The 23,611-nt window shown below is 44.4% G+C and overlaps 1 protein-coding gene across 1 annotated transcript; it reads left to right on the top strand.

Annotated features, from left to right (window-relative positions):
- Window positions 1–10,291: 10,291 nt before the first annotated feature.
- Window positions 10,292–16,848, top strand: LOC119960493 (probable G-protein coupled receptor 139). Its single transcript, XM_038788192.1, has 2 exons — window positions 10,292–10,700; window positions 15,935–16,848. Exons 1-2 carry the CDS (start codon window positions 10,292–10,294, stop codon window positions 16,846–16,848), a joined length of 1,323 nt encoding a protein of 440 aa, XP_038644120.1.
- The last annotated feature ends 6,763 nt before the right edge of the window (window positions 16,849–23,611 follow it).

Here is a 23,611-nt window from a genome sequence, read left to right as displayed (position 1 = left end):
ACCTCTCTCTGTACCTCTGTCTGTATCACTCTCTGTATCTCACTCTGTGTATCTCCCTCTGAATCTGCCTCTCTCTGTATCTCTCTCTGTATATCTCTCCGTACCTCTCTCTGTACCTCTCTCTGTACCTCTATCTGTATCTCTCTCTGTATCTCTCTCTCTATCTCTCTCTCTATCTCTCACTCTCTATATCTCTCTCTCTATCTCTCTGTGTCTGTATCTCTAACTTTCTCGGTATATTTCTCTGTATCTTTCTCTCTGTTTCTCTGTATCCGTATCTGTATCTGTCTCTGTATCTCTCTCTGTATCTTCCTCTTTATCTGTGTCTGTATATCTCTCTGTGTCTCTCTCTGATACTCTCTATGTATCTCTCTCTGTATCTGTCTTTGTATCTCTCTCTCTGCATCTCTATTTGCAACTCTCTATCGTTCTAACTGTACTTTTCTCGTATCCCTCTCTGTATCTCTCGCTGTATCGCTCTCTGTATCTCCCCCTCTCTCTCTCTATCTCTCTCTCTATCTCTCTATATCTGTCTCTGTAACTGTCTCTGTATCTTTCTCTGTATCGCTCTCTGTATCTCTCTCTGTATCTTTCTCTGTATCACTCTGTATCTCTCTCTGTATCTCTCCCTGCATGTCTCTCTGTATCCTTCTCTGTATCTCTCTCTGTATCTCTCTCTATCTCTCTCTATATCTCTCTGTATCCGTTTATGTCTCTCTGTCTCTCTGCAACTTTCTCTTTATCTTTCTCTGTACCTCACTCTGAATCTGTATCTCTCTCACTGTATCTGTCTCTGTACCTCTCCAGGTTTCTGTATCTCTCACTCTACCTTTGTCTGGATCTTTCTCTTTACCTCTCTCTGTACCTCTCTCTCTCTCTCTCTCTCTCTCACTCACTCCTCTCTCTCTTTCTCTCTCACACTCTCTCACACAACCTCTCTGTTTCTCTAACTCGGTCTCTCTCTGAATCTCCCTCTGAATCTCCCTCGCTGATTCTCTCCCGCACTGCCAGACACTCTCTCGGTATATCTGTATGTATCTCTGTATCTTTCTGGATCTCTCTCTGTAACTGGCTCTGCAGCTCTCTCTGTGTATCCGTCTCTGTATCTCTCTCCGTATCGCTGTATCTCTCTCTGTATCTCTCTCTGAATCTCTGTCTGTATCTCTGAATCTCTCTCTGAATCGCTGTCTGTATCTCTGAATCTCTCTCTGTATTTCTCTCTGTATCTATCTCTATGCATCTCTCGCTGTGTCTATCTCTGTATCTCTCTTTGCCTCCCTCTCCGTTTTTCTCTCTGGAGCTCTCGCTCTGTATCTCTGTGTATCTCTCTATCTATTTATCTCTGTATACCAGTCATTGTATCTCTCTCTGTATCTCTCCATGTATCTCACCCTCAGCATCTGTATCTCTCTCTGACTCACTCTGTATCTCTCTATGTCTCTCTTGCTGTCTCTGTCTCTCTCTCTATCTTTCTGTATCTCTCTCAGTATCTTCCTCTCTCTGTCTCCCTCTGTATGTATCTCTCTCTGTATCTATCTCTGTACCTCTATTTCTATCTATCTGAATCGGTGTCTGTATTTCTCTCTGTATCTATCTATATATCTCTCTCTGTATCTGTCTGTGTATCTCTCTCTGTACCTCTATCTGTATCGTTCTCTGTATCTGTCTCCCTCTGTATCTGTTTATGTTTCTCTCTGTATATCTCTCCTACTGTATCTATTTCACTGTATATCTATCTCTGTCTCCCTCTGTATTTTTCTCTCTCTGTGTATCTCTCTGTTTATCACTCACCATGTATCAAACTCCATGTCTCTCTCTCAATCTCTCCCTGCACCTCTCTCTGTATCTCTATCCGTATCATTCTCTCAGCATCTCTCTGTACCTCTCTGAGTGCATCTCTGTGACTCTATCTCAGTCTCTCTGTATATCTGTTTCTATACCTCTATATTAGGGGCAGCACGGTAGCATGGTGGTTAGCATAAGTGCTTCACGGCTCCAGGGTTCCAGGTTCGATTCCCGGCTGGGTCACTGTCTGTGTGGAGTCTGCACGTCCTCTCCGTGTGTGCGTGGGTTTCCTCCGGGTGCTCCGGTTTCCTCCCACAGGCCAAAGATGTGCGGGTTAGATTGATTGGCCATGCTAAATTGCCCGTCGTGTCCTAAAAAGTAGGGGGGGGGGTTGTTGGTTTACGGGTATAGGATGGATACGTGGGTTTGAGTAGGGTGATCATTGCTCGGGACAACATGAAGGGTCTGTTCTGTGTTCTGTGTTCTATGTTCTATCTCTCTCTGTATACGTTTTCCTTTCTTTCCATGCACTCAATGATCTGTTGAGCTGCGAAAAAATATTTTCACACTCCCGCGGTACACCTGACAACAAACAAAATCGAAACCAAATCCAGTCCAATCCAAACTCTCTGAATCTCGCTCTCAATGTGTATCTCTTCCTGTATCTCTCTCTCCCTCCTTCTGTACCTCCCTCTCTCGGTTTCTCTATCGTAACTCTCTCTCAGAATCTATGTGCCTGGATCTGTATGTCTCTCTGTATCTGCCTCTGTATCTGTCTCTGTATCATTATCTTTATTTGTCTCTATATCTGTCTCTGTATCATTCTCTGTTTGTGTCTCTGTATCTGTCTCTGTATCATTCTCTGTATCTCTTTCTGTATCTCTCTGTATCTCCCTCTGTATCAATCTCTGTATCTCTGCCTGCATGTTTCTCTGTATCTTTCTCTGTTTCTGTCTCTGTATCCGTTTCTGTGTCTCTCTCGGCACCGTTCACTTTTTTTCTTTCTCTGTACCTCACTCTGTATCTGTATCTGTACCTCTCTCTCTGTATCTGTCTCAGTATCTCTCCAGGTCTCTCTCTGTATCTCTCTCTGTACCTTTATCTTGTTCTTTCTCTGTATCTCTCTGTATCTATCTATGTATCTCTCTCTGTATCTGTCTCTGTATCTCTCTCAGTATCTGTCTCTATTTCTATCTTGATACCTCTCTCTGTATCTATTTCTGTATCTTTCTGTCTCCGTATCTATTTCTGTCTCTCTCTGTATCTCTCTCCGTATTTCGCTCCATATCTCTCTCTGTATCTCTCTCTGTATCTCTCTCTGTATCTCTGCATCTCTCTCTGTATCTCTCTTTGACTGTCTCTCTGTATCTCTCTCTGTATTATTCTCTCTGTATCTCTATATCTCTCTGTATCACTCTCTCCATTTATCTCTGTATATCTGTCTTTGTATCTCTCTCTGTATCTCTCTCTGTATCTCTCCATCAGCATCTGTCTCTCTCTGTACCTTTCTGGGTATCTCTCTCTGTCGCTCTCTCTGTATCTTCCTCTATTTGTCCCTCTCTCTGTATGTATCTGTATCTGTCTCTGTACCTGTCTTTGTATCTCTCTGAATATGATTGTACCACTCGCTGCATCTCTCTCTCTGTCTCTCTGTTTCATTGTCTGTATCTCCCTCTCTGTATCCCTCTCTGTCTCTCTCTGTATCTCTCTCTCTGACTCTCTCTGCCTCTGTCTCTCTCCGTATCTGTCTCTATATCTGTCTCTGTATCGCTCTCTGTACCGCTCTCTGTGAAGCTCACTCTCTTGCTCTCTCTGTCTCTCTCTCTTTATGTCTCTTTGTATCTCTCGATGTATCTCTCTGTCTCTCTCTGTCTCTCTCTCTCTCTCTCTCTCTCTCTCTCTCTCTCTCTCTCTCTCTCTCTCTCTCTCTCTCTCTCTCTCTCTCTCTCTCTCTGTCTCCCTCTCTCTCTGTCTGTCTCTATCTGTCTCTCTCTGTCTCTCTCTCGGTCTCTCTCCTGTATCTCTCTCCCTATCTATTTTTGTATCTCTCTCTGTCCATCTCTCTGTATCTATCTCTGTATCTATCTCTGTAACTTACTCTGTATCTCTCTCCCTATATCTGTCTCTGTATCTCAATATAACTCTCTCTGTGTCTCTCCCTGACCACAGTCCCATTTCCTTCACAGTACTCAATGCACCACAGTGCTATTCCACTCACAGTGCTCAATGTCCCAAAGTCCCTTCCCCCTCGCACTTATCAATGTATCACAATCCCATCCCCCTCACAGTAAATGTCCCACAGTTCCACTCCCCTCACAGTACTCAATGTACCATAGCCCCGTCACCCTCACAGTGCTCAATGTACCTCAGCCCCATTTACCTCACAGTACGCAATGTACCACAATCACATCAGGTACCCAGTACATACACACACCCCTCACTGTAGTCAATTTACCATAGGACCCGTCAGGTACGCAGTACACTCGCACACCCCTTACAGTACATAATGTACCACAGTACCATCAGGTACCCAGTTTGCTCACACACCTCACAGTACAAATGAAAAGTGGAGTTTGTTCAAGGAACAAATACTGCTTGTCCTTGATAAGCATGTCGCTGCCATGCAGGGATGAAATGGCCATGTGAGGGAACCATGGTTCACAAAAGAGGTTGAATGTCTTGTCATGAGGAAAAATGAAGATTATGTAAGGATGAGAAAACAAAGTTCAGTAGGGTGGCTTGAGGGTTACAAGGTGGCAAGGAATGAGATGCAAAAAGGGCTCAGGAGAGCTAGGAGTGGGCATGAGAAGTCCTTGTCGTGTCGGATCAAGGAAAATCTCAATGCTTTTTACTCTTATGTGAGAAATAAAAGAATGACCAGGGTGAGGGTCGGGCCGGTCAAGGAAAGTAGCGGGAACTTGTGCATGGAGTAAGAAAAAATATGAGAGGCGTTGAATTAAGTACTTTTTCTGTGTTCAGAAAGGAGAGGGGCCATATTTTTGAGGATGAGTGTGATACAGGCGGGGAGGTTGGAGGAGGTAGATGTCCTGAGGAAGGATGTATTAGCAATTTGAGAAACAGGAGGGTCGTCAAGTCCCCTGGGCCAGATGGGATATATCCAAGGACACTTTGGCAGGCAAGGAACGAGATTGAAGAGCCTTTGACTATATTCTTTGTGCCTTACTGTCTACTGGGATAGTGCCAGAGGACTGGAGAGTGGTGAATGTTATTCCTCTGTTCAAGAAAGGGAATAGGAATGGCCCTAGTAATTTTAGGCCAGTTAGTCTTACTTCGGTGGTCGGTAAGATAATGGAAAAGGCCCTGAAGGATAGGATTTATGACCATCCGGGATAGTCAACAAGGATTCGTGAAGGGTAGGTCTTCCCTCAGAAATTTGATAGAATTATTTGAGAAAGTAACTAAGTGTGTAGATGAAGGAAGAGCAGTTGATGTAGTACACATGGATTTTAGTAAGGCATTTGATAATGTTCCCCATGGTCAGCCGATGAAGAAAGTAAGGAGGTGTAGGATAGAGGGAAATTTGGCCAATTGGATAAATAACTGGATATCACAGAGAAGACAGAGTGTGGTGGTGGATGGAACGTTTTCAGACTGGAGACTCGTTACGAGCGGTGTACCGCAGTGATCAGTGCTGGGTCCTGCTATTTGTGATTTTTATCAATGACTTGGAGGAGGGGGCTGAAGGGTGGGTCAGTAAATTTGCTGATGACACCAGGATTGGTGGAGTAGTGGATTATGTGGCGGGCTGCTGAGGCTGCAAATAAACATTGATAAGATGCAGAGATGGGCCGCAAAATTTAACCCTGATAAGTGCGAGGTGATTCATTTTGGTGGAAAAAGATTGACTTCGGTTTACAGGGTCAACGGCAGGGTAATGAGAAATGTGGAGGAATCCACTCAAGTGGATAGAGCAGTGAAGAAGGCATTTGAGCCGCGGGGTTATGCTGCAACTATACATGACCTTGATGAGAACACATTTGGAGTATTGCTTGCTGTTCTGGTCACCTCATTGTAGGAAGGATGTGGAAGCATTGGAAAGGGTGCAAAGGCGATTTATCAGGATGCTGCCTGATTTGCAGGATAGGTCTTATCATGAACGATGGAGGGAACTGGGGCTTTTCTCTTTGGTGCGGAGGAGGATGAGAGGCGACTTAATAGAGGTTTATAAGATAATGAGTGGGATAGATAGTGGACGTTTAGACACTATTTCCTCGGGTGTATGTCGCTGTTGCAAGGGGGCATAACTATAAGATTCAAGGTGAGGGATATAGGAGGGATGTCCGAAATAGGTCCTTTACTCAGAGTGGTTAGGGTTTGGAATGGACTGCCTGCTGTGATAATGGAGTCGGACACTTCAGGAACTTTCAAGCAGTTATTGGATACGCACATGGAGCACACCCGAATGACAGGGAGTGGGATAGCTTGATCGTGGATACGGACAATGTTCGGCACAACATCGAGGGACGAAGGGCCTGTTCTGTGCTATACTGTTCTAAGTTCTATGTACTCAGTATATAACAGTCCCATCAGGTACCCAGTAGACAGACATCCCTTTCTGTTATCATCCATCCATCCATCCATTCATCCATTCCACACATCCATTCCTCTCACAGGACTTAATGTACCACAGTCCCATTCCCCTCAGAGGAGGATCAAGGGAAACACTAAAGCTTTCAAGAGGTATGTGAGGAATTAAAGATTGACTAGGGTAAGCGTAGGACCAGTCAAGGAACGTAGTAGGAAATTGTGCGTGGAGTCCGAGGAGATAGGAGAGGCGGTATATGAATATGTTTCGTCGCTATTCACGCAGGAAAAAGACAATGTTGTCGAGGAGAATACTGAGATACAGGCTACTAGACTAAACGGGATTTAGGTTCGTAAGGAGGAGGTGATAGAAATTCTGGATAGTGTGACAATAGATAAGTCCCCTGGGCAGATGGTATTGATCCTTGGAATCTCTGGGAAGCTAGGGGGAGATTGCTGAGCCTTTGGCTTTGATCTTTATGTCGTCATTTTCTGCAGGAATAGTGTCGGAAGACTGGAGAATAGCAAATATTGTCCCCTTGTTCAAGAAGGGGAATAGAGTCAACCACGGTAATTATAGACCTGTGAGCCTTACTTCTGTTGTTGGCAAAGTCTTGGAAAGTATTATAAGAGATAGGATTATAATAATCGAGAAAGGAATAATTTGCTTAGGGATAGTCAACGGTTTTCTGAAGGATAGGTCGTGCCTCACAAACATTGAGTTCTTTGAGAAGATGACCAAACAGGCGAACGAGGGTTAAGAAGTTTGTGTGGTGTATATGGATTTCAGTAAAGCGTTTGATAGGGTTCCCCAAGGCAAGCAATTGCAGAAAATGCGGAGGCATGGGATTGAGGGAGATATATGGCGGTTTGGATCAGAAATTGGCTAACTTGGAGACAAAGGGTGATGATTGATGGAAAATGTTCAGCCTGGTGTTCAATTACTAGTGGTGTACCACAGGAATCTGTTTTGGGGGCACTGCTGTTTGCTATCTTTATAAATGACCTGGAGGAGGGAGTAGAAGGATTGGTGAGTAAATTTGCGGATGACACTAAAGTCGGTGGACTTGTGGGAACTGCGGAAGTATGTGACAGCTGACAGAGGGACATAGATAAGCTGCAGAGCTGGGCTGAGAAGTGGCAAATGAAGTTTAATGCAGAAAAGTGTGAGGTGATTCATTATGTAAGGAGTAACAGGAATAGGGAGTACTGGGCTGACGTAAGATTCTTGGTAATGTGGGTGAGCAGAGATATCTCGGTGTTCACGTACTGAAAGTTGCAACCCAGGTTGATAGGGTTGTTAAGCAGTGGTACGGCGTGTTAGCTTATATTGGTAGAGGGATGGAGTTTCGGAGCAATGAGGTCATGTTGCAGCAATACAAAACCCCGCTGCACATGCATTTGGAGTATTGCTTGCAGTTCTGGTCGCCGCATTATAGGAAGGGCGTGGAAGCATTGGAAAGAGTGCAGAGGAGATTTACCAGGATGTTGCCTGGTATGGAGGGAAGATCTGATGAGGAAATGCTAAGGGACTTGAGGCGTTTTCGTTAGAGAGAAAAAGGTTAAGAGGTGACTTAATAAAGCCATACAAAATGATCAGTGTTAGATAGGATGGACAGTGAGAGCCTTTTCCCTCGGATGGTGATGGCTAGCACGGACATAGCTTTAAATTGAGGGTAGATAGAGAATAGAAGTCAGAGGTAAGTTCTTTACTCAGAGAGTAGTCGAGGCATCGAATGCCCTGACTGCAACAATAGTGGACTCGCCAACACTAAGGGCATTTAAATGGTCATTAGATAAACATATGGATGCTAATGGAATAGTGTAGATGGGCTTTAGATTGCTTTTACAGGATAGCGCAACATCGAGGGCCGAAGGGCCTGTGCTGCGCTGTAATGCCTACAGCATTATGAGTAATGTATATTGCCTACAGCGACCTCTACTGATATTCCGCCCTGTCATATTTGAGTTGGGAACAAACCGGCTCTCGATTCCAGAGCACATGTTATACCGAGAGATACCGTGACATTTTGCCAGGCTGAACATGCAATTGGCTCACGGTACAGATGTCCATGGATTTGCACACAGAAATCAAGGATGATGCTTTTAACACTATCCATTTTTCAAACAATGCAATTTCCTGTTTTGAAGAATAAATTAAACTTTCTCATTCGATCGAAATCTAAGACGTGTTCGGTCCTTGAGATAAATCATTCAAGATCGCAAAATGGAAAATAAATATTTCTTCCTACCTCAACTCCAAAGGATGAGTTTCTCCACCTTGTTGCAAATGGCCCTTGAAACCGCTCAACATGATTTTCCTTTCAATGCACCATTCAATTCGGGCTGAGCTGCTGGTGTTAAGTGTTGTTCGGGACCCTCCACTGTCCCATTGGCATTTGCAGGCTGCCTCCAACCCATCTGTGCACGAGGAGCCGCCCTATATTCTCAAATTGGCGCTGCAGAACCACTCTGCAGATCCCTGAGACCGTCATTGAGTACATAGCGGGGGCGTGGGGAGATTGAGTCAGGAACCTCCGCCCCTCAAAACTATGGAGATTCTTCTGTCGTGCATATTGGTGCCATCCGAGCTCCTGTCGGCCCGTCCAAGGGCTGGTGAGTTTCATCAGGAACTTGACAATACTGGTTTGCTTCGCGAGCGTCTGGGAAAGAAGTGACGGAGCCGATCACAATTATAATTCTGGCCGGTTGATGCTAATCATGGTATTTTCGGTTGGATGTGTCCTGTTTGTGGGTCCACCACAATTATCTGGACCGGGTTTCTCGGGATAGGAGGGGAATGTGCCTATATTATTATCTCTCTGTGCCCCCTGACATGTTTCTAGATTGCCCTGTGTTCCTGAATTAGAGCAAAAAGATTTTGCCATTTTGGGGGTGATCTTCGTGCCCGGGTGTCGCTTCGGGTTAAATGGTGAAGGAGCAATGTCACAGTGTGTGTTCAGTCAGGAGGATCAACAGATTCCCAAGCTTTCTGGCAATCTTCGGCTGCATATGAGGCGAACGCATCAGTCAATCTAGTGTCATTTGTGGTGCGGATGTCTTATCACAACGAATAGTTTTGTCCCGAGTTGTGAGCTCTCGAAACTCACCAGTTAGCATTACAGAGATTGCTACAGTGATTATTATTTTCCCCTGTCTTAGTGCTCTTGTTCACTGTACAAATCTCAATTTCTCGGCGTCATTGTGATATCCATGGCTGATTGTTAGATTTTAGTCAATGTCTCATGCAAATCCTGTCTCATTGAAAATAGTTAACTGCACCTGCTTTTTTACTGCACATTTGTTATTATTCCCTGAAGGACATTAGTGATCCAGCTGAGTTTTTACGACATTCTGAAAAAGTTTCACGACCACCATTCGGAATTTATTTCTAGATATAAATGTAATAGGATGGGCAGCAGGGTAGCATGGTGGTTAGCATAAATGCTTCACAGCTCCAGGGTCCCAGGTTCGATTCCCGGCTGGGTCACTGTCTGTGTGGAGTCTGCACGCCCTCCCCCTGTTTGCGTGGGTTTCCTCCGGGTGCTCCGGTTTCCTCCCACAGTCCAAAGATGTGCGGGTTAGGTGGATTGGCCATGCTAAATTGCCCGTAGTGTCCAAATAAAAAAGTAAGGTTGAGGGGGGGGGGGGGTTGTTGGGTTACGGGTATAGGGTGGATACGTGGGTTTGAGTAAGGTGATCATGGCTCGGCACAACATTGATGGCCGAAGGGCCTGTTCTGTGCTGTACTGTTCTATGTTCTATATATATTGGATTCTATTCCTCCCTGGTTGAATTCAAACCCATGCCCAGAGTATTGCCCTGGTCCTTGAATTACTACTATAATATACACGGATATTACTACCTGTATTTCATGTAATGGAAATTGGATCAGTCTCCGTGGAGCCAAATTGTTTCCCTTGAGAGATTCCACTTTTTATAAAACGAGACTCCTTTCAAGATGTTCTCACATAATCTCTTCGACAGCATCATTTTGGCAACTGAGAGAGATCAGCGGCTCCTACGGTGCGAGGGGAGAGATTGGAATCTGAGATTCACAGTCTGGCATGTTACAGCAATGGCTGTGAATGTGACAACAATGCATTGGAATGATACAACAATGTTTCTGAATCTGAGGACTGTTGGTAGGAATGATACATCAATGGGTGAGAACCTGGAAATAATCCGAGTTGATCAGAATCTGAGAACAAAAGAGTGGAATGTTCAAACAGTAAACAAGGGTTTATTCGGCGCGCTTTACCATCTTTCCACATTTTATAAATGGATGTCATTGGAAAAACGGATCTATTTCACACTCCAGGTTATTCAGGCGGGTTACTATCCCTTCCTTGCAGTTTTCGGTGTCCCTGGTAAGTAACGTTGTCTGCCTTTTAATTTTCCAATTCATTGTTAAACATGGATATTGTTGTCATTTATATTTGGATGTGAAAATGCATTTTGTGAATTTCAATCTGAAACACTTTTACCTCTCCATCAATGTAATTTCACTGAACTGTCCAATGTCTGAGCCTTAAAAAAGTATAGTTCCCAATCTCTGCAACTGCTTTCACATTGAGGGGAGTTCCGAGACCACATAATATCCAGTTGCAAATCTGTATTATATCACCTCCAAAATACCACTTTCCCAATTCTGCCTGAGAAACCCCTTCAAATATTCTCAAAATGAGTTTTTGTTAAAGTACGACTCGAGAACGCCAAAGCCATCAGCCAAACATTTCAGATTACCAAACTCTGTAGCGCACAGAAAATCCATGCCTCGTGTTCTCAATTATAAATCACAGAAAATCAGTTCAGTCACCAAGCCGATGCATGATGTGGAGATGCCGGCGTTGGACAGGGGAGGGCAAAGTTAGAAATCTTACAACACCAGGGCAAAGTCCAACAGCTTTCGGAGCGCAGCTCCTTCCTTTGGTCCTTCCTCACCTGAGGAAGGAGCTGCGCTGCAAAAGACAGTGATTGGAAAAACCTGTTGGACTTTAACCTGGTGCTGTTAGACTTTATTCTGATGCATGCAGACGCACATATGTTTCCTTTCGCGTTGCTCAGCGTTTTGACAGCTGTTCCATTCCCTTTTTAAGTGAAGTTACTTATATGTGAATCTCTTATTTGTCGCAATCTCCGGCGCTCTCTGTCACCAGGAACCTGCACTGAGACTTTTACGTGGCTGAACGGGATTGATTTAGGGCTGGGTAAAAAAACAGGGCGTTCAAGTCGTGAGTTCTAAAGCGTTATAAGGGCGTAACTAGTGATTGAACTGGTCTTCAATTGAATGTTAAATTAGCCCTCAAATCGGGTAATTGAAAGCTAGTCGTTTGGCGAGTTGCATTCTTGAAGCAGGCTGCAGCTGAGTTGGGTGGAAAACTGGGAGACGGTGAAACGGAAATATCGGACGCAGAGCTGAGCAGGAGATTATCCAGCAGACCCTTGAAATGTAAAGCGGTTTCATGATTCAGTGACACAGTGTTCCGAGTTTGGGGGGGGGGGGGGGGGCGGTGGAATGGTGTGTCATCACAGGAAGATGTGATTTTCTTGGCGAATAAGGAATCTGTTCAAATTTGAAAATCCATTTTCAATTTCTTATTATAAATTGTGTTCATATTGAGGTAATGGGGGAATATTAAAAATGTTTTAAAAGTTCGAAACATCAAAATTCAATTTAAAAACGAGAGCTTCAGGGGCGTGTGGTGTGTTGTTCTGGCACGAAGTAAGAGCTGATGACCCCATTGTGTTTCCTAGTGACCACATGTGTAGTAAATGTTGTTTGCTCGAGGAACACCGGCTCAGATTTGATGGGTTGGATTCTGAGCTTCAGGCTTTGCGACTGACCAGGGAGGAGGAGTGGTATCTAGACTCTGTGTTACAGGAGGCAGTCACACCACTTAGGCTCACTACTTTGAATTCAGCCAGTGGTCAGGGACAGACGGGAGCGTGTGGCTGCTATTGAGGCAGGTCGAGAATTCCAGGCATAGAGGTGCTGCAGCTCTTGACCTTGTGCAACAGGTACAGGTACTTGCTCCATTGTTGATATGGACAAGGATTGTAGGGAGGCTGAGGAAGATGACCACTGTGCCTTGGAACGGGAGGCCATTCAAGCGGGGAAGCCAAAAAATTGGCAGCAGTAGGGTATTCATTGATTAGGGAGACAAAGGGCATCCTTTTCGAGCAGGACCAAGAGTGTAACATGGTATGTTGGCTGCCCGGTGCCAGGGTGAGAGACATCTCTAACTGGCGTGAAATTATATTGGAGTGGGAGGGGCGAATGCAGTTTTAGTGGCCCACATTGGGAAGGACAACATAGTAAAGACGTCCACCTGAATACTGAGAACATTGTTCCCGCGGGAAGGAGATAATAGGACCGTCACAATGACTTTAAACAAGCAAATAGAGGGGAAGGGAAAAACTGCAAGATGTATCATGGTTAATAGGAACCAGAGCAGCAGGTCAGCATGTGAGGAGAAGTTAGAGATTAATAGAATAAACCGTCAGGGCTAGTCTATCCGCTGCGAGGACAGAAGGACACGGGAGAAAAATGTAAGGTGACTGGGGAAGCCAAAGTTGTGGATGAGGCACATTGTCACCAGAGATAAATCAAGGAGGTCAGAATGTGTGAAAAGAATAGTGCGCAAGAAAATCTCACAAGTGAAAGGTGATTCAATCGGAAATATTTGGAATCCTTGTACCTGAATGCACACAGTATTCGGAATAAGGTTAACTTTCGCTTCCCCAGTCACATCTCATTTTCCGTGTCCTTCCGTCCTCGCACCAGATGGTCTAGCTCTGACGGTTTATTCTATTAATCTCTAACTTCTCCTCACATGCTAACCTGCTTAACCGTGATACATCTTATAGTTTTACCCTTCCCCGCTATTTGCTTGTTTAAAGTCATTTTGACGGCCCTATTTTGTTCTTCTCTCTGGAACAATGTTCCCAGTCCAATTCAGGTGGATGCCATCCCAACGGAACATATCCATCTTATTAAAATACTGATGTCAGTTCCGCATGAAATGAAACCCCCATTTCCTGCACCCCTCTTGTACCCATCCTACGCATGTTTTTGAAAATTTCCTTTTCAACGCCATTAATGTATTTGCTTTCACAACCTTCCCTGGCAACGCGTTCCAGGCACTCACCACCCTCTGCTTCGCACATATCCGCTTCACTTTGCCCCACGGATTTTAAACCTAAGTCCCATGGTGCCTGACCCATCCACCATGGGAAAGGGTGCATGCCTATCCACTCTATCCATGCCCCTCAGAATATTGTAGACTTCTATCAGGCCACCCATAAATCTCCGTCTTTCTAATATAAATAGTATATTCAGCATCCGCATAGCTTATTCCGTCGAGACCAGGAAAAATCCTGATGAACCTCCTCTGCACCCTGCCGAAAAACTCCACATCCTTCTGTAATGTGGCATCAATAATTGTGTGCAATATTCCAATTGCGGCCTTACCAAGGGTCTATCCATGACTTGCTAGTTTTTATACTAAATGCCACGTCCAATGAAGGCAAGCATTCTGTATGATTTCTTCACTACGTTGTCACTTGTGTTGCCGCTTTCAAACATCTGTGGATCTGTTTGCCCAGATCCCTCTGACGTTCTATATTCCTAAGAGTTTTGCCATTTACTGCATATTTCCCCTCTATATTGGACCTACCGAAATGCATCAATTCGCATTTAGCCTGAATAAAATCCATTTAACATTTCCCTATCCAAGTCTCCAATCTATATATGCCCTGCTGCGTCCTCTGACAATCCTCAACACTGTCTGCCACTTCACCAAACTTGGTGTCATCCACAAACTTACTAAGCAGACCAGCTACATTTTCGTCCAAATCGTTCCTATGTACTCCAAACAACAAACGACCCAGCACAGTTCCATGTGGAAAACCGCGGGTCATTGCATTCCATTCAGAACAAAAACATTTCACTGCTTCCCTCTGCCATCCGTGACCGAGCCAGTTATGTTTCCATCTTACCACCTCACCTCAAACCCCATGTGATGTCACCTTTTGTACCAATCTGCCAGGAGGCATTTGGAAAAATGTTCTTTTTAGTAACCTTAAAATATGCGATTTATTTTTTTCCAATTAAGGCGCAATTTAGCATGGCCAATCAAACTACACTGCGCATCTTCTGGTTTTGGGGGCAAACCCCACGCAAACACGGGAAATATGTCCAAACTCCACACAGACAGAGGCCCAGAGCCGATATTGAACCTGGCACCTCGACATCGTGAGGCGGTAATCACTGAGCCACCATGGTGTCCTTTGTCAACGGTTTTACTGCAATTCATGAAAACAACATTTACTGCCCGCCCCTGATCAATCATCTTTGCCACATCCTCAAAAATACTCGATTAAGTTAGTGAGGCACGACATGCCCTTCACAAACCCATGCTGTCTATCTCAAAGGATCCCATTTGTTTCCAAATGGGGATCAATCGTGTCCCTGAAAACATTGCCCAATAATTTACCTACTGCCAATGCGAGGCTCAACCCCATATAATTTCCTGGATCATCGCTGCTGCCTTTCTGAAACAGCAGTACGACATCAGCAATTCTCCAATCCTGTGGTATCTCAGCTGTGGCCAAGGAGGACACAAAAATGTCAGTTAAGGCCCTAACTATTTCCTCCCTTGCTTCTCTCAGTATTGAGGGGTAAACCCATCCGGCCAATGATACGTATCTACTTTAAAATATTTTAAAATACTTCCTACTTTTTGATTTCAACATAACCAAGACTATCCACACAACCTACGCAAGAATCATCTTCCACAAAGTCCTTTTCTTTGTGAACACTGATTAAAATTACTCACTTAGTACTCTTCACGTTCTCTTGTTCAACATAAAGATTCCCCGCACTCACCTTAACCTATCCAATCCTTTCGCTGGTCACCCTATTGTTGTTTTTTTACATATGAATAAGATGCTTTGGGATTTACCTTAATATTCCTGCCAAGGAGATTTCATGGTCCTTCCCCGCCCTCCTAATTTTCCTCTTAATCACTGTCCTACTTTCTTTATACTCCACTATAAAGCATCGAATTTATCAACATAAGAATTTCCATCAGTCAATAGCGTCCGTGTCCTTTAAAAAACAACCACCTAAAATGTTACTGGATTGATTCAGTGATATATTTCATACAGTCATAGAATTTATTGTGCAGAAGGAGGTCATTCGGCCCATCGAGTCTGCTCCGGCCTTGGAAAGAGCACGCTACTTAGGGTCACGCCTTCACCCTATCCCCGTAACCCAGTAACCCCACCAAACCATTTTGGACATTATGGGCAACTTAGAAAGGCCAATACACCGAACGTGCCATTCAGCGAACTGTGGGAGGAAAGCACAGCACCCGGAGCAAAACAAAACCATGCTGGCACGGGGAGAACGTCATGACTCCGCACAGACAGTGACCCAATCCGGGAATAGAACCTGGGCCTAGAGTATGACGAGCAGTAACAACCACTGTATACCTTTCCGACCTACTATTTGAAATGGATCAATAATCGTTCTGTCAAACTAACGCTTTTTTTCTCCGTCCAGATGCATAATTTGACTGCTAATTTTGCTTCCCTCCAGCTAATGTAGCTACAATTGTGACCCTGACTCTCCGGAATTGTGGACTCTCCAGATGTGTCACTCGCTACATTCTGGCCATGGCAGCAGCAGATCTACTGGTCATTCTTATCGATCTGATATTCAGACACATCCCAATTGTTTACTTAGAGCGGTTTTATTTCCTGTGGTCTTTCCGTGTGTGTAATGTCCATGCTGTATTTCTTTATGCAGCAACGGACTGTTCCGTCTGGTTCACTGTGTCTTTCACCTTTGATCGGTTTGTGGCCATTTGTTGTCAGAAGCTCAGCTATAAATATTGCACCGAGAAAGTGGCTGCTGTGGTTCTTGGAACCGTGGCTGTGGTGAGCTGTTTTAAAAATATTTTTTGGTATTTCATGTTGTCAGACAGGTACTCGGTTAGAAACACACCCAGCTTTTGTATTCTAACATTCGCCACTCAATTATCTGCTGTTTGGATCGTCATCGAGTTTCTGCATCACATGGTGACCCCGTGTGTCCCATTCGTCCTGATTCTGTTGTTTAATGTTGCAACCATCAGACACATAGTGGTGAGCAGTAAAGTCCGCAGCCGACTTCGGGCAAACAATGCTGCGAAGAATTCCAGAGACTCAGAGATGGAGAGTCGAAGAAAATCAATCATATTGCTGTTCATTATCTCGTTGAATTTCATCCTGTTGTGGACAGTTCTAATGGTGTATTCTATATGGAGACGGACATATTATTTGATTGCTGATTCTGCGTTGATGAGTGATGTTGTTCTGGAAATTGGCTTCATGTTGCAGCTCCTGAGCTCCTGCACAAACACTTGTATTTATGCCGTGACCCAAACCATTTTCAGGGAGCAGTTGACGAATGTACTGAAATATCCCTTTGTTTCGATTTTTCGATGCATTCAGAGATACAAAAATGAGTGATTGACAATTTGGAGCAATTAATTCCTTTTTACAATTTTACCATCATCGTCGTTCAGAAACAGCGGACCGGCAGTACTCCCATGGCAAAAAGCGGAGGGACCCACTCTCACTGTCGCAACATTAGCAGGGTGGATCCTATCACTTTGGTGTCAGAGAGATTGGCAAAGATTGTGGCTATCGCTGATCAGCAACACGTGTTGCTCCTATCGTTGCAGCTATGGTAAAAGTGAGGGAAAGTGGTATGTGCTTAAAATGATAATGAGGGGCAGGGTCTACTTCAACGGGGAAGTAGCGGACGTTCCAGGCCCCACTATTAGCTGGGGGGTTGACGGACACTCTGATTAGCGTGACAGAGCTCCGAGACACCTCATGCTCTGTTAGCAGAGCTATCTGGACGTATTGGTGTATAGCGTGACGTCTGCAACCTCCTAATTCTGACGTCACCAATGTACCTCGCCTGCTCTCAAATATTCGAGTACAGATGAGGTGAAATCTTACCCATTGACCCGAGGCACATCATTGCCATTAATATTAAATTGTTCGGGGGATGTCATTGTTATGTACTGTCCGAATTTGTTGATAGACCAGATCGCTGGGGGAGCGTGAGTTGTCACAGTTAAATTGTGATACAAGGACGTCTGCTATCCACTCAACGAGAGACTTTTAAAACACATAGGCAGACCGGGAACGGGCACTCATTGGTAAATTCGGGTGGGAATGATCTATCACTATCTCAGCAGAAAGCCGTGTATCTCTCAATCCAGTTTCAGAGCGAATGACGGAACTGTAGCCACATTCGGAGAAGATGAGTCGCACACACAGTACAAGAGCCAAGCTGTGATCTGTGAGTGGCACTTCAGCAAGCATTTCATATATCATGTACAAACATTGAGGGAGCGTGAAACATTTTGCGGATGTGAAAACCAAAGTCCAGAAAGAAGGGGTTGACAATGGAACATAGAACATAGCACATAGAACTGTACAGTACAGCACAGGCCCTTCTTCCCACGATGTTGCGTCGAACTAGTCTGAAACTAAAATCAAATTAACATACTCCCAATCATTCCATTGCACTCCTTATGCTTAGCCAATAATTTCATGAATGTTCCTAAAGTGTCTGACTCCACTACCATAGATTGGAGTTAGTTACGGACTGGTATCCAATCGATGGGTTCTGAATAGCTTATATATAGAATAACAGATAACCGTGACTAAGTTACAGGCTGGAATCTAATCGAGGGGTTCGGGTTGGTTTATATATAGAATAACAGATACCCTTGAGTGAGGTACAGACAGCAATCTAATCGAGGGGTAAGGATGGTTTATATATAGAATTACAGATACCTGGGTGAGAGTTACAGACTGCAATCTAATCGATGAGTTCTGAACAGTTGATATATAGAACAACGGGAGTGAGTTACAGACTGGAATCTAATCAAAGGGTTCTGGATTGTTTATTTATATCGAATAACAGACACACGAGAGTGATTTACAGACTGCAATCATCGAGGTCTATACATAGAAAAACAGATTCCTGGGATAGAGTAACACACTGGAATCTAATCGAGGGGTCCAGGATCGTTCCTACATATAAATTCGCACGACACTATCCCCATGAAACATTCCAGGAAAGGTACAGCACGAGGTTAGTTACAGAGTAAAGCTCCCTCTACACTGTCACCATCAAACACTCCCAGGACAGGTAAAGCACGGAGTTAGATACAGAGTAAAGCTCCCTCCACACTCAGCGGCGTGCAGAGGGGGGGGGGGCGGGGCGCTGGCCCCGGGCAGCGACTGGATGGGGGCAGCACCGCGGTCGGCCGGAGCGCGCCTGCGCACCGCGGTCGGGTGGAGTGCGCCTGCGCACCGCGGTCGGCCGGAGCGCGCCTGCGCACCGCGGTCGGGTGGAGCTTTGGACTCGGAGGCTGGAGAGGGAGCAGAAAGGGCGCGAATTCTCCAGAATCGACGGAATTGCCACCATGGGTGAGTTTTATTTATTCTTTATCTTTTGATCTATTTTAAAACTCTTCTCTGCACCCTCTCTGTAGCTGTCAACTTTTAAACTGTCGTGCCCAGAATTTGACATTTGGGCCAGGGGCACCCATTTGGGACAGAACCAGTATTTTATAAAGATTCATCATGGCCTCTTAACTTTTGCTCTCTTACCCTTTATACTTAAAGCCCAGGGTCAGCAGGGTGCAGGAGAGATTCTCAGAGACTTGACTGCAAGCTGCTGGAGCTCGGATCTTGAACAGAGCTTTTATATCTGGATTTGGGGACCCTTTATGCGCTGGCATAGTGCACAAACAGGCCTCACATGACCAGGGTTTTGTGAAGAAGAAAGGATCTGGAAATGTGTTGACTGTGAAAATTATATTTGTGGAAATTGGGTGAAGTAGTTTGATGAGACTTGGTGTTAAAGCTTTAGAGAAATGAAGATGGAATTTGATTTGAAGAAGTTCAACGTTTTGAAGGATATTGTGGCTGAAATGAAAGCGATACGTGCTGAATGAGCTGACCGAAATGTGTGAGATATGTCTTTGTATCTGCTATGTGTAATTTATCGGTCATATTATTGCAATTTTCCTGTTAATTCATGTTTAATTTACGTTGATTTTGGTGTGATTGCTAATATAAAAGTGAAGTCTTGTATATTGGTCTTAGTTGGGTTGTTTGTAGTTGTTTCCACAAGGGTCATAACAGTATTTCCATGACGTTGCTGCTCATATCCTTCTCCATGGGGGTTGCAGAGGAGGGAGGCGCAACTTTTGAGACATAACATCTCACCCATTGATTTAGATTTAGAACAGTACAGCACAGAGCAGGCCCTTCGGCCCTCGATGTTGTGCCGAGCAATGATCACCCTACTCAAACTCACGTATCCACCCTGTACCCGTAACCCAACAACTCCCCCTTAACCTTACTTTTTAGGACACTACGGGCAATTTAGTATGGCCAATCCACCTAACCCGCACATCTTTGGACTGTGGGAGGAAACCGGAGCACCCGGAGGAAACCCACGCACACATGAGGAGGACGTGCAGACTCCGCACAGACAGTGACCCAGCCGGGAACCGAACCTGGGACCCTGGAGCTGTGAAGCATTTATGCTAACCACTGTGCTACCGTGCTGCAAAGCAAAATGACTGAAGAAGAGAACAATACCCCTAGAATCCCAGCGCTAAGGGGAAATTGACTAACTTACAGCGCAATTTAACCTCAGGCAGCCGTCCTATACCTTAGAGATGGCAAAGATAAAGAGGTCAGTGAATAGCTCTAGAACGGGTGCAACTACGTTTTTTATAGGTTTTTTGGTGATATTTAATGAAATATTTACGTGGGATGTAGTAAGAGTGAAGCCTGGATGATCAGAGGACTGCTATGGCATTTAATCTCGGAATAGGAGACATTTATTCCTTAACATGCTAATATTCGAATACAGATACAACTAATTTGCAAGTCTATGATATAAATTGCACAAAATTATCAGTGGAGATGAACAAGAAAGAGCGAAATTAAAAAGGAATGTTCAGACTTTGCAAATTATTATGACAATGATGTGGTTGCAATTCAGTTATATGACAAAATTATTGATTTTGTGATGCTCCTTCGAGCTGGAGGGACTAGAGTTCCCCCTGATCCTAAAGATGCTCTGGAGTCTTTACTGCAGTATGGGAGGGATGTCTTTCCGACGCTGTGTGTTTCATACAGATTACTGCTTACAATTGCATTTTCAGTCGCAAGCTGTGAAAGGTCATTTTCAAAACTGAAATTAATAAAAACATATCTGAGGTCTTCTATGTCACAGGAGCGACTGACCAACCTGGCTTTAATAAGCATTGAAAAAGAATTTCTCACAGCTGATGTAAAAAGTGAAGTAGTTCAGGTGTTTTGTGACAGGAGGTATCATTTGGGGAAAAGAACTTAATAAATTTGATTGATTAATATTAAATCGAATAAAGCGTTTATTTCATGTTTCATCTGTGTTTATATATTCAAAATGTTTTCCTTTCTCATAATATTTCTCAGTATATTAGGCCTTATACTTGAGTCTTTGGGGCATACAATCAAGATTTGCACCGGGCATCACTAGACCTCTGCACGCCGCTGTCCACACTGCCCCATCAAACACTCCCATGAAAGGTACAGCACGGGGATGCAAACGGAATAAATGTTCCTCTACAATTTCCTCAAAAGGATATTTACAGCAAGTAGTGAGAGCGAGGCAATGTTTCCAAAGGAAGGGTTTAATTATTTAAGAAGATAGGATATTATCAGCATAACGGAACTGACCTCAAATGATGATTACTGCAATATATAAGTCAAAAACATAGAACATAGAACAGTACAGCACAGAACAGGCCCTTCGGCCCTCGATGTTATGCTGAGCAATGATCACCCTACTCAAACCCACGTATCCACCCTATACCCGTAACCTAACAACCCCACCCCACCTTAACCTTACTTTTTTCAGGACACCATGGGCAATTTAACATGGCCAATCCACCTAACCCGCACATCTTTGGACTGTGGGAGGAAACCGGATCACCCGGAGGAAACCCACGCACACACGGGGAGGACGTGCAGACACCATGCCTAATTCGTTCCCCTCCTACTTTTCCGAATAATTTTAAACAGATCAACAGATAAATAAGTAGCAATAACAGACCATAAGGAATAGGAGCAGGACTGGACAATTCAGCCCTTCGAGCTCGCTCTACCAGTCAATACGATCATGGTGATTCTCCCATTTCAACACCGTGTTCCTGCCCAAACATCGTACCTCGTGTTGCTCCGTCGATCTCAGTCTAGAACAGGCTGAATGACGGAGTCTCGACATCCCTCTGGGATATAGAATTCCCAGGATTCACCACTATCGGTGTGATGAAACGTCCCCTCATCTCAGTCCGGCATATCCTTGGCTGATACATGGAATAAATTATATCTGGGAATGAATTACAGACTGCAATCTAATCGAGCGGTTCAAGATGGTTTATATATGGAATAACAGATACCCGGGAGTGAGTTGCAGACTGCAATCTAATCGAGCGTTTTGTGATGGTTTACATATAGAATAACAGATACCCGGGGGTGAGTTACAGACTGGAATCTAATCGAGGGGTTCGGGGTGGTTTATATATAGAATAACAGATACCCGGGAGTGAGTTACGGAATAGAATCTAATCGAGGGGATCAGGATGGTTTACTTAATGAATAACAGATACAGGGAGTGAGCTACAGACTGGAATCGAATCGAGGGGTTCGGGATGGTTTATATATATAATAACAGACACCCGGGACTGAGTTACAGACTGGAATCTAATCGAGGGGATCAGGATGGTTTATTTATAGAATAACAGATACCGGGAGTGAGTTACAGACTGGAATCTAATCGAGGGGTTCATGATGGTTTATATAAAGAATAGCAGATACCCGGGAGTTAAATACAGACTGGAAACTAATCGAGGGTTCAGGGAGGTTTATATATAGAATAATAGATACCAGGGAATGAGTTACAAACAGGAATCTATTCGAGGGGTTTGCGATAGTTCATATAAAGTATAATAGATACCCGGGAGTGAGTTACAGGCACAAAACTAATCCAGTGGTTCAGGACGGTTTACATATGGAATAACAGATACCTGGGAATGTTACAGACTGGAATCTTATCGAGGGGTTCGGCATGGATTGTACATAGAATAACAGATACACTGGAGTGTGTCACAGAGTGGAATCTAATCTACGGGTTAGATTTAACTCACTCCAGTGCAGCAGGGTAGCGCAATGTTTATCACTGCAGTCTCACGGCGCCGAGATTCCAGTTTCGATCCCGGCTCTGGGTCACTGACCGTGTGGAGTTTGCACATTCTCCCCGTTAATGTGTGTGTTTCGCCCTAATATCCCAAAGATGTGTAAGATAGGTGGATTGAACACGACACACAGATGGCGTCTGTGCTTCTGTTTGTGTGCGTCTGTGTCTGTGTGTGTGCCTGTGTCTCTATGTATGTGTGCCTGTATCTGTGTGTGTGTCTGTCTGTGTCAGTGTGTCTCTCTCTCTCTGTATCTGTCTGAGTCGCTGTGTGTGTGCGTGTCTGTGTGTGTGTGTCTCTGTGTGGCTGTGTGTGTATATATGTGTGTGGGTGTGTGTATGACTGTGTGTGTGTGTGTGTCTGTGTGTGTGTGTGTCTCCATGTGTGTGTCTTCATGTGTGTGTTTCCATGCGTGTGTCTCTGTGTGTGTCTGTCTGTGCCTGTGTGTCTATGTGTCTGTGTGTGTGTATGTGTGTGTGTCTCCATTTGTGTGTGTGTCCATGTGTGTGTCTCCATTCGTGTGTCACTGTGTGTGTCTGCCTGTGTATGTGTGTGTCTGTGTGTGTGTTTGTCTCTGTGTTGTGTATGCGTGTTTGTGTCTGTTTGTGTGTCTTTGTGCGTATCTGTGTGTGTGTCTCTCTCTGTATGTGTGTGTCTCTGTGTTTCTCTCTGTTTTTTTCTATGTATGTTTGCGCGTGTTTCTGCAAGAACACGTCTCTGTGTGTGCATGTCCTTGCGCGCGTGTGTTTCTGTGCGCATGTGTCCCTGCATGCGTGTGTCCATATGTATCTCTGTGTGTGTCTCTGTGTGCGTGTGTCTGTTTGCGTGTGTCTCTCTGTGTGTGGTTCTGTGTCTCTGTGTGTGTTTCTCTGTATTTTTGGGTCTGTCTGTGTCTCTGTGTGTCCGTGTGCGTGTGTTTGTGGGTGTGTTCGTCTCTGTGTTGTGTATCTGTG

The sequence above is a fragment of the Scyliorhinus canicula genome, unplaced genomic scaffold, assembly GCF_902713615.1.
Source record: "Scyliorhinus canicula unplaced genomic scaffold, sScyCan1.1, whole genome shotgun sequence".
Classification (NCBI taxonomy): domain Eukaryota; kingdom Metazoa; phylum Chordata; class Chondrichthyes; order Carcharhiniformes; family Scyliorhinidae; genus Scyliorhinus; species Scyliorhinus canicula.
The sequence above is the reverse complement of the archived record's forward strand: the minus strand, read 5'-3'. Positions and strand labels throughout refer to the sequence as shown.